Source organism: Lissotriton vulgaris, chromosome 4_1 (assembly GCF_964263255.1).
Source record: "Lissotriton vulgaris chromosome 4_1, aLisVul1.2, whole genome shotgun sequence".
Classification (NCBI taxonomy): Eukaryota; Metazoa; Chordata; class Amphibia; order Caudata; family Salamandridae; genus Lissotriton; species Lissotriton vulgaris.
Window position 1 is genome coordinate 1,591,944,637 of NC_141691.1, and position 12,027 is coordinate 1,591,956,663.

The 12,027-nt window shown below is 45.3% G+C and overlaps 1 protein-coding gene across 6 annotated transcripts in view; it reads left to right on the top strand.

Annotated features, from left to right (window-relative positions):
* Positions 1-12,027, top strand: part of CSPP1 (centrosome and spindle pole associated protein 1) — a 1,363,238-nt gene that overhangs the window by 586,415 nt on the left and 764,796 nt on the right. For all 6 annotated transcript variants that reach the window (XM_086965839.1, XM_086965840.1, XM_086965843.1 and 3 more), the window contains one exon: positions 6,828-6,915. In XM_086965839.1, the coding sequence (XP_086821965.1) occupies positions 6,828-6,915 (88 nt within the window). The remainder of the gene's footprint in view (positions 1-6,827; positions 6,916-12,027) is intronic.

The window sequence follows — 12,027 nt, forward strand, 5'->3', positions numbered from 1 at the left end:
TCTAGTGACGACTTCTTTGGCACCACTACCCCTACTCTCTTGCAGCGCTTCTATTATGTGAGGCTTAGACAAGACGTGCTTTCCCCTAGAACCCCCATTATGCTTCCCCCTACACACTCTCCTGCAGCACACTCCCCCGGAACATGTAGTATCGCGATTATATAGCTCAACTCAAGGGGAATGGGAAAGAGACCTAGCTCCAGCTAAGGGTAAGTGGGAGGCGGAATTGGGAACTCCTATCACGGCGGAGCATTGGCCCTTTTGCTGCTGCCTAACGGGCGCCATATCTGCCAATAGTAGACTACACCTGATACATTATAAATGTATTCACTGATTATATTATATGCCTGCTTGGCTGCATTTGCGCGACTCTGCCTGCTGTGATAGATGTGGGGCCGGGGATGCTGACTTTGGACACTTGGACTGGGACTGTCCGCCTGTTCGGGAATACTGGAGGGAAGTGCTGCATGCGCTAGATGAAATTACTGAGATACATGTGCCCAACGACACCCTTACTGTTCTCTTAGGATACACGGAACAAGTCCCTGCCAAGGTACGGAGATACATCTCCTTGGTCCTTTTGCTGTCGAAACGACGAATAGCCTGTCGATGGGGCGAGGCCGAGCCCCCAAATTGAAGGACCGGCTGAACGATCTTATATATTGCCAGGTACAGCTGCACACCTACGCTGAACTTATGCCACCCTCCTCCTGCCCTAAAGATATATGGGCCCGTCTTCAAACATATCTTTTGGCACATACCGACTCTGGGGACATGGATCCAGGCCCTGATAGAGTGGAGGACGAGGGACAGGATGGGGAGTGATATAGGGCTACTTTGACCTCTTTACAGTATAGTGAGAAATGGAGCAGATCGTGTGGGTCGGGGAACTTCGGTTGTAACGTTGTGTGGGACCCGAAGGGACAATGGTTTGAAATACTAGGCGACAGAGGAAGTTCTTACTGTGATTTACTGATGTTGTTGTTTGGAGACCTAAGTTGATAATCGCCTGCTATGCTTGCCCACCTGGTGCGGCCGGCCCCTTGGGGGTTGTAGGCAGCTCGCTGTGTTCGCCCACCCACTATCCTTTGCATAGAATGTCAAGTACTGCTTTGCCGGCCCCCTGGGATGTAGGCACCCTGCTATGTCAAATTTAACGAAGTCAATAAATGTCGGTTTGAAAATTTTAAAAAATAAATAAAAGTTACCGCTTCCTCTTCTGTTTAGTCCCCAACCTCCTCATACTCCATGAGGGTAATATTGAAGTAAGGGAAAAAATTTCCACTGAAAATTTAGGGATTTACAGTCACAAGGACAGCTGATGCACGTAGTGCACTTGTAATAGAGACTGCCCCCTTAATTTATCGTGGGGTAAAGGGCCTGGGGTGTCCCTTGCCAAGATGGAAATGCTTTAGTCTTACCCCGCAGGGTGTTAATCCTTTCAGGCATCGGCTCGCACTACTGAAAAAACACACAAATGTAATTGACAGAAGGAGGCAAAACACTGAAATTCATAATCAGCCAAGTGTTGATAGCATTTATATGGCTGAATGTGCTTGCCACACGGTCATTCGCTTTAGTTGCTCAAATGACTGCGTTGGTCCAGATTGACTCATGCAAGCAATTTACATAGACACTAGGGATAAAGGGTGAGGGCTGCTGATGCATGCCCAAAGTCCTTGGCACCAAGGAAAGTGGGAGCTCTCCATGGTGCAGATAATAATCAAGTACCGCTGTCTTCCACTCCAAAATTAAATTCTTTTATCACAGCTGCAAGGCCTGTCTCTCCCATAGTACATTTGAGTTGCCTTATTGTATTCTAAATGGAAAGAGATGATCAGTCCATGTTTGGTGTCTCTGGAATCACAATTTAAAATTCTAACTTATAGTGAAGTCTGATTTTAAATTGTAATTCTGAAAACGCTACTTTTAAGAAAATTTGCATTTTCCTGCTTTAACAGTTTGTCTAGAAGATGTATGTTGGTAGTCATTTACAATTACAAAATAGCAAATGTTTTTCGATTTGCAATTTAGTAATTACAAACACCAATGTAGAAATGTGTCTTTGACACACTGTGCAATTCCCAGTGAGTCGCAAATAGACCTACCTCATGCATAATATTTGGGCAGGTATCGGTTTGTGACCCATAGGGAATCGCAAAGATCACAGAGATGGTGGCCTGCTGGAGTCAGCAGACCACCATGTCTGTGATTGCTTTAAATAAAGCACTTTTTTTAAAATTCAGCCCATTGTCCTTAAAGAAAAAAAAAGTTTTGTCAAAAAAAATTGAGAGTAGACAGGGATCGGTGGGAACACTGCCTGTTCTTAAAATATTTTTTTACAAACATTCACAAAGGGGAATGGAGCCCTTGTGTACCCCTTCCCATTTTCATATGTCTGTTAACTTGATGGTAAATTGAGAATTTTTTCTGACTACATTTTAGTCGAGAAATATTCATACATTCTACTGTGATTCTTTATTAGGAATGGAAGCCCTAAACACGCCTATCCCTTATACCAAATCGCAAAACCAAATTGCGATTCCGTAGCAGGTTATTGAATCTTAGTTTGGCCTTTGTACATTTAAAAATGCTTTTTCTGCTAATCTGACCCTTTACAAATATAAAAAAGGCTTTGTACATCTGGCACTTGGTGCCTGCAACCTGTCTCAGGTCACGAGACTTTGGTGTAGCCGATAGTGGCGCTTTGTGTATTCCTCCTAGACAGCCACACACAGTGGGGCGCTTAGATGTGACTGGATAGGCCACCACTGACAGGATGGGAAGGAGGAGCTGGGCACAGTCCTATTTACACTTGAATAGGGTGTGTCCTGCCTCCATATAAAGGGGTGCATACACCCTTTAGTTAGTCTGGAGCCAGGGCAGGGTATCCGTGCACTTCAAAGGAATGCCTCTAGAAGCTTCTCCCCACTTCAAAGGCACAGCTGTTTAATAAAGAGGGACCTCAGACACCAACTCTTCAGTAAACTTTTGGACCTTTGGATCCTATGCCGGGAAGAAGGACTAATGTTCTGCTACAAGGATTGCCACTCTGCTGGATTGCTGCTCTAAATTAACTGCTGCCCTGCTATACTGACCTACTGACATGCTGCCCTCTTGCCTGGGGAAGAAGAACTGGACCTGCAACTTAATCTTGAACCCAGGACCCAAGAGTGTCTCAAAAGGCTAGTCTGCTGGTTTCCTGATCTGAGGCTTAGGGACATAAAAGGCCCCCCTATCCGTTCCTGGACTGAGCTGCTGCGGGTTCCTGACCCAGAAGCTCTTAAAATTAAGCTTTTGAGCTCTTTGTGACAGCGGGTCCGTTAGCACCGAGACCGAGTTGCTCACACTGTAAAATGCCAGCCTGTCTCTTTGTACAGCATCGACAGCCTGCGGGGGACCGCCAACGCGAAGCTCTAGTCCGCCTGCCCACGGCGCCTGGACTGCTCTTCGAACCATACAGACTACCACCTGTGAAGCTATTCTTGTGACCCTCTCCAACACGAACGAGACTCTTTGTTTGGATACAAACGGGACTCTTGACGCAAACCTTGATTAATGGGACTAATCTGGGACTCTATCGACCTGTGCACCATCGCAGTGGGCCTAAACTTTTGACTTTGACCTTGTCCAGCGTGACCAGATAGCCATGGTTGGAACTTTCTAGATCTAGTTTACAGTTTATTCTTTAACAATTCATAACTCCAGTTCCACTAATTGGAATTTGGTTGTTTTGTCCATGTTTTATGTATTAAATCTTACTCTATATTTCTAACATGTGTGGGATATTTATGTGCGATTTTCTTGTACTGTTTGAGGTGTTGCCCAAATACTTTACACATTGAGTCGAAGTTAAGCCTTTCTGCTCTATGCCAAGCTACCAGGGGGTTGAGTGCAGGTTAATTTGGGGTTTGCTTATGCCTTAACCTGACTAGGACTGTTGTTGCTGCTTGACCAGGGCTCACACCCCAGTCAAGCAGTAACCCAGTTTCTAACAGTACACCTTTGTCAATATCCAGCCATTGAAATCTGTGCTGTTTCCATTGCTGATAGAAATGAACAAACACATTTCACTCATGATCAACCACAGATTCTAAAAACACAGTTTGGAGATTGCAAATTAAGTGATGAGACTGATAGCCCTATTTGTAAATCAATTTACAACTAGAGCAGAGGGAAGCATTATTGATTTTATTCTAATATCAGACCATTTGTGTCACCACATTTACAACTTTAAAACCCATGAAACTTTTTTAGTGGCCATCGCCATAAACATTGAGAAAGCCTTTGTTAAAAATCTCATCTAACATCAAAGGCGAGCTCAGTAGGCCGCACAGTGGTAAGAAAACCTAAGTGAGGGGTTAGATCAACCATGAATGCATGAAGGCACATGAAAAACTTGAGGCACCTCTAGGTAAAGATATTCGCTGTAAGACTGAGATTGCTGGGTACGAAAGAGCGTATATACATGCTCTTACTCAGAGTAAAAAAGCCTCTTGAATGAAGAAGCCTGGGCTACCCTAGAGGCAGCCAACAAAGACCGGCATAGTCTGGCTTTTTGAGAAGTGCTAAATCGCCAGATCTTCAGAGACCATGGTGGTCCATCTCTAGAAGTAGTTATACCGGTGCATGAGTGGATTAGGTATTTTAGTGCCATATATGAAACCGATGGTGGGAGAGCTAAATCCGGGGATGAGGACTCTATTACTCCTCACAGTTATCTGTGTGAGGGAAGGATCTTTGAACCAACCCAAAAAGTAGTAGTCAAACCGATTAATAAATGCCCTAACTCTAAAACCTCCGGACCAAATGGGGTACCTTCAGACTTTTTCAAGACAAATGTAGAGTTCTGGGGTGCTTTATCAACCTGCGTTCTGAGGGCATCTTGCAGAGGAGGGGAGTTGAACACCTGGTCGTAGTCTTTAATTGTGCCTATTTTTAAAGAGGGGGACTGTAATCACCCAAGATGTTACATCCCGATCTTCCTATTGGACTCACTGGCCAAGGTGTTGGGGAGAGTCATGTTAGCTAGGTTGGAGGAGTGGGTGGTGGAACACTACTTCTTGACAGGCATCCAGTATGACTTTTGGAGGGGCATAGGCACTGTTGAACAGTATCCTAACCTATGTTATTATCCTCAAAATGCGCAGTAGCCAGAAAGGGCACCATTTACCTAGATAAGTGGAAGCTCATGCTTTTTGTGTCTTCACAGTAAGCTTTGGCCCCTGATGAAGGAGATTAGGGTGGAAGAAAAAAATAAGTATAATCAGAGACATTTTTTCAGGAACCACCCCTAGAGTAAGATACGGAATGATGGGGGAGTCCACAGAGAAATTTTTCATAGCTAGCGGGATGTGGCAGTGGTTTGTCCTTGCACTCTTTCTCTTCATCTCACATATTAATTACTTGCAGAAGATGTTGGTTGAGGGTTGCAGTGACATGCCCGAGATTGGCCCTGATCCTGCTCGAGCACTCCTCTACGTGGATGATGCAGTCCTCATGGGCTGGACACCTTATGCCCTACAGCTCCTGCTGGATAACTTTGCCTCCTATCTGGACACATTTTCTTATGTTGGCATCGTATCCAAATCAGCTGGCACCTGGAAGCATCAGGTTGACATGAGAAGAGACCAATTTGCTAAGGTAACCACCGCACTGGTTTCCTTTTCTTCAAAACTGGACTAAACCCCATCAAAGAAATTTGCAAAGTGCATATCAGTGGCCACTTATGTGGCTGGTTTATGGGGTCACACAAATGTGACAAATGTAATTCTATCTGAGAGCGACGTCTGAAGAGACTTTTATCGATCCCCCCTAGTTGCATGTTTGCTGTATCCCACAGTGAATTCGGACTTCCACATATAAAATATGTTAGTGTGCAGCCCTTACTCCTGTGGCATAGGTTGTGGACCAAAACAGACGTGCACATAAGTAGAGGGGGACTGTCTCACATTAGACTTGGGCAATAGTTACTCCATGGATTGAAACCATAGAATCCTTGTCACAGAGGTCAAACATGTGTCCTCATCATTTTTCAGAGGAAAGATCTATTTTTAACTCGTTTTAGACTTTTTATGGTATACTTCATGCCCACTTTTCCCTGTAGTAATGATTGGTCTAAAGCCCCAGCTAAGTGAGAATCGCTCAGCGCAAGGCATTTTGCACTTTATGCTGTTCTGTAGCTCCTAGAATACTTTTTCTAAACTTCTTTGAAAAGAGCACAACTTTTGACACTGTAAAACAGCATTGATTTTTTGCAACAAGTGCACTCGTCTGAAATGTGTGCAAGTTGTATTATACCTATGGCGCAGCTTACGAATCCGAAAATCCCTGGGGGACCTATGAACTTAACATGTGTAAATAGTTTGTGATGTGACTCTGTTTTAGATCTCTGTCTAATTCTTTTTCTTATATGTGCGTGTTTTCCATTTTTAATTTTAAGGTGTTTTAATGGCTCTGTGAAATCAAGCCGTAAAAAGTTTAAAATGAATTGTATTCCCTTTTCCTATGCAAAAATACTCAATGAAATGCGGCAAAACAAGCAGTTCTAGCCTGATGTCGGCCAATTGATGGATGTGTATAGGTAGTGCCAAAGCACAATTTACAGGTAAGTAACTTGCTTTTATTTTACTTATTGAGCAGTTCAATCTCTGCTCAAAAAAATACGGTAAATACTCTGATTTTATTTTCACCTTATTTTATGTCAAATTAAACATTCAAATGTTCCTTGAGTAAGGTAGTTTGCTAACATTTGAAATTTATAATACATTTTTCTATTATTAATTTTCTCGACGGTCCAAATATAATATGTATTTTTCACTTTATAGATAACCCTGGAATGATGGCTGCGCATCCTGCCCCTTTTGTCCAAGTTCCTGTGAGACAGATCTCACATGCTCACTCATCAGACACTGTGTAAGTATATCAATACATATTATTGCTTTTACTCCGTACTGGCTGCTAGAAGTACTATATAAGTGTTTTGTTTTAGGTTTCTTGTGTTAGAGTTTTGATGATAGAGTCTCGGATAGAGCTCAGAGTAAAGTGAAACTTGGAAAGAAACAGCTACATAAGTGTAAACAAAACATTTACCAATAACGTAATCTGAGCATTCCCCGAGTATCGTTGCCCCACCGACACCCAGCATATGCAACTACTCATGTCTTCTGCTCTGACCCGACCCAGCCCTTCCCTCCCGAGCCCCCTCCATCCCCGCTCTGCCCACTCTTCTCTGCTGTCCCGTCCGGATCGCCTGCCAAAGAAACAAGATGTTGAGTTCGAAAGTCGGAAGCCCTGGTTGTAACACCATATCCGTTCTCTATGCTCTGTTATTGAACGTCTTTATGGCATAACATTTTAGGGACCTTATCTAGAGGTCCTCTTGCGTGCAAAACAATCTATGGGCACCCCCCCCACACACACACAAAGAGTTAGACATACACACTCCGCCATCCACACACTACAATATCACGCACATCAGCTCTGGCCCTGCTGCATGTTACTCTGCTGCATGCTAGGCTCTCTTGCCTCTGACGGTTTGCAGCACGGCACGCGATACCAGGCTCTGCTATGTGATTTACAGAGGCTGAAAGAGCAGTATCAGGCCTGGCGTCGCACTCCGTGCTCTAGTCCTTTAGAGGGAAGACAGCCTGCTATGCCCCAGAGATAAGAAGCCTGTTATATTACATGGCTCAGTCAGTTGTGGCACAGCTGAGCTGCGTGTTTTTTTCTTTGAGGTTTCATCTAGCACGAACGCGACCAAAAGGTTTCCGAGCGCTTTACATGAGCCACGCACCACCAGTTGCATTACAGACAGAAATGTTCAGTTTTAGGCACAGATTCAAAGGATGTTGAGCCTCCTGCCGAGAGTCAAACCCGGTTCCCCAGCTTTAAAGCTAACCGCTCTGGTTGTTACGCCACATCCTCTCTCCTTGTACATGCTATGCTTAGGCCTACGCCTCGAATAAAAAACAAGTCACGCCAGTGAAGCTGTACTGAATAACCCGAGGGAGGGCGGAGGAGCAGAAAAAGACCGAGCGCTGAGCAAGAGGACAGGCACAGAAATGAGACAAGAATTAAACGAACCGGACTCAGGGACTCAGGATGGGGGAGGGGGGTGTTGCTGCTCCTGGGAAGGGGTTTCTGGGTTTTTCACTGCTCAGTGCCCAGCAGCCGCCCTGATTCTTCCTCTGTGCCGATGCCTCGCTCCTACCTCGGACTCAGCCTCCCCCTGACCAGCTTCACAGGCAAAGGGATATCACGACACCACGCTGCCGAAGATCACACAATCACACAAAACCTGCTTTTCCAGACAAAAAGGGAACTAACCGGTCTGCTTTTAACCACAATCCCCGTGACGTGTCAAGTCGACATACTTTCAATTCTTTCTCGGGTGGAGGGGCCTGCCTGCACAAACAACCAATGGAATATTTCCGCCTTTAAGAGACTTCTACGCAGCCATGAGCATTTGTTTAAAATAGGTTTCGGAAACAAGAAAGCATTCAGCCTCAGGTCTAAAGGAAACCAAGAGTATTTAGCTCTCGAGCAAAAGCCAGGGAGACAAGACGCAAATGCAAAATTCTTAGACAGATGCTTAACATTCTCTGAAAGAAGCCCTAACATAAAAGAAATCACAGGGTAACACTGTACAATGCAATATTAAACTAGCACCGCCTCTCCCCTAACTCCTCCACCGCCGAGGAAAGTGCAGGAATGACTGCAAAAAGGCAACAAAACAAAAAAAAACATTGCCGGAAACGCGAGAATGAATCCCGCCCCTCCCGGACTGGTGACCTGACTCATGGTTGCCATGGCGATATTTCAGAGAATACGCTTGCGGCACCGTAAGTCATGTCCCCCAGTCCTCGAGAGGCGTGATCACAGCCGGACAAATCACCCAAACAGGGGCAATGTCCAATGGAAGAAGGGGCGTGGTTTCATGCCCCTTCTTGTTTACAAGAACTCTCGCCTGCAGCAGCGCATGAGCTGCAACGCAGGCTTCAACCTAAAAACAAGCATTTACAATGCAATAGGTCTCGCCGCATTAAAGTTTGAGTTATTGGCATTGTGTATGACAATGCGTTGCATAACTTTTTTAGCAAACTTTGAATTGGTGAGCAGTCAGAGTGTGTGCAAGAGTATGCTGTTCTTGAAAGCAGTGTGGTACAGAGTGCAGGAATTTGGATGACCTGAGCAATGTGGATGATGCACCTCACGCACGGGGCTGACGCAGTTATTATTCACACAGCTCTGATGATACACCTCACGCACGGGCTCACAGTTGTTATTCACACAGCTCTGATGATGCACCTCACGCACGGGCTGACGCAGTTTTTATTTACACAGCTCTGATGATGCACCGTAGGCTAATAAACCTAATGTGTGTATTGAATGGGCAGTATTCAATTGATGTACCACGGGTTTGGAGAGTTCCAAAGCTGTTGGAGTACAGCATACATGTTGAATATTTGTTTAAGTGTTTTGTGGGCTAGACACACACAAAAGTATGTACACAGGCACACAAACGCACCCATTCCCCACGCCACCGCCCTCTGCAGTTTAGGATTGAGAGGGGTCAACATCGAATAGTTTTTCGTTAGAGTTTCTCAGAGGACCTTAAGCTGACCCAGAGATCAAGCTTCCAGTGGCTCGACAGCTTCTAGTTTCAAAATCTGCCTTTTGTCATGGTGACTTTTACATTGTATATATGGGATCTACATTTATTCATAATGGCTTATTTTTGCTTCTTTTCAAGCGCCATCTACTCTTCAGGTATTTCCTATGCCAAAGATATAAGCCATACAGAGGAAGAATGACAAGTGCTCCAATCTACCCTGCACTAGTAGGGCAAGTGCTGCTGTGTGCAAACGAAAGCTGTTTCATAGGCGTTATAGCAGGGGAAGAGCGTTTTGCCCGTCATGAATAATCTGGGACAAACAGGTTCTAAGGTCCTTTGGTACTGCATCTGAGATCTCACTGGCCATGTCCTAAAGGATATGTTCATATCGGCCTAATAGACTGCTTTTACGGATTGCAGTGGCAAGTTGCCATAAGAAAACACAACTTTGCCAAAGGCATTAATCATCTTAAAATTGCCGATGACAGCAATATGTGCGCGCGCACTCGAAAACGAAACCTAGCGTGGGGGCGGGACTTCCGTCTTGTGCGCGAAGCCCGTGCCCACGGAGTTCCTGGTCCGAGGAGCAGTGGTGACGCGGGGCTCCCATGCCTGAGGGAGAGCCCGGCGGAGGCGACAGAACACCGGATTGGCGGTAAGTGGGCCTTGGGGGGCACCCCCGTGTGTGTGTGTGTGTGTGCGCGCGTGTGCGCGTGTGTGTGTGCGAAGGCGGGGGTGTCTCTGTATGTGTGCGTGTATGTGCGCTCCTGTGTGTGTATTTCTGTGTGCGACGGTGGGGGGGGGGGTTTCTCTGTGTATGTGCGCTCGTGTGTGTGTGCGCATGCGTGCAGGGGGAGGTGTGCCTGTGTATGTTTGCATTTCCCAGGAGACAGCCACGGTGAGCGGGGCGCATGCCAGTTTCAAATCGCCTCCAAGGCGATGCGCGCGGCCAGGAAGCGAGAAAGAAGCTACCTGGTGCCGACAAGTGCAGTATTTACATTTCCTAGAGACAGTCAAATATTCTGAAGGCAAAACGCCCGAGCCCTGCAGAGCAGAGACTTGTGCTCTTAACCCTTCACGCGCGGAGCTCTGACAACAAGCAAATGAGGCTGGAGCTACCAGTTGGCTGACGATGTATGTAAAAATGGGTAGAACATTTGTATTTTCTACACATTGTGAATACACTTTCACTCTCACACACGCTCCCTCCATGAAATATATGTATAAGTCGTCAAACAGGACCAGAATTATTAGTGATCCCAAATGTACATTATCATATATATGATATATATCTATTCTTTTCAGACAAGTATGCCGTGTACTTGCGGGGTTGTTGTAGGCTTGTTTATTCAGTGATTGGACTGTAATATGTAGCCTCCGACATGTTTCTTGAATTACCCTCCGACATCAGGAGCTATTTCACTGCGAACAGACCCCTCGGCCTGCAGGTACCACAGATAGGTGTGAGGCAGATACGCAAACCCAATTAGCTATTTTAACTGGGATTGACATATATGGCTATAGTGTACACATATGTGTTTGCAACAGACAGAAACTCCCCGATTGTTTTACTGGGGATGGAATCTTCGGCTAGTGAGTACCCACAAGTCTCTTAGCAGACAACGACACCCCTTAGCTGCTTTCCTTGTTACCGGGTTAAAGATGGTGCTGCATGCAACGTTGGAACCAGCTAGAGCGGCCAACTTTGAAGCTGGAGAACTACCAAGTTCTACTCTGGCGCAGGACTTAAGCATTCAGCGATTTTGGGCAAATCACAATCTCCCCGTGCCGAAAAAAATTAAGGTTTCCCTGTGTAATGCAACTGGTACTCACCTTAAAAAGGCTTTAGGAGGCTAAAGCGCTCTAATGCTGCTGTTTGAGTTAGCACTATATAAAACTGCAACAACAAAAAATAATGAGAATGAACAGGTGCTTGACTGATCGACCCAGGGGGCAAAAGCAATCTAATGCTGCGATTCGAGTTCGCGCTAAATAAAACTGCAACAACAAAAAAATTATAATAAACAGGTGCTTCACTGATCAACACACCGCTCCACAATATTATGGGCCAGATAATTACAGTACTCCAAAAATTAGCACTCTTCATGTTTCCAAAGTCAGTAAATCTTACACGTTTAATCTAAACGCGCATTGAGAATTAGCACTCTTCATGTTTCCGAAGGCAGTAAATCTTACACGTTTACTCTAAACGCGCATCGCGCATTGAGAATTGGCACTCTTCATGTTTCCGAAGTCAGTAAATCTTACACGTTTACTCTAAACGCGCCATTGTAAGAAAATTGCAACAAAGTCCATTCAGCGTGCAACTCAGCGCTCGTACTTGTGCGCGTGTCAGTTTGAAATCACCTCCAAGGCGATGCACGCGGCAAGGATTGTCTCCTGGAAAGCAG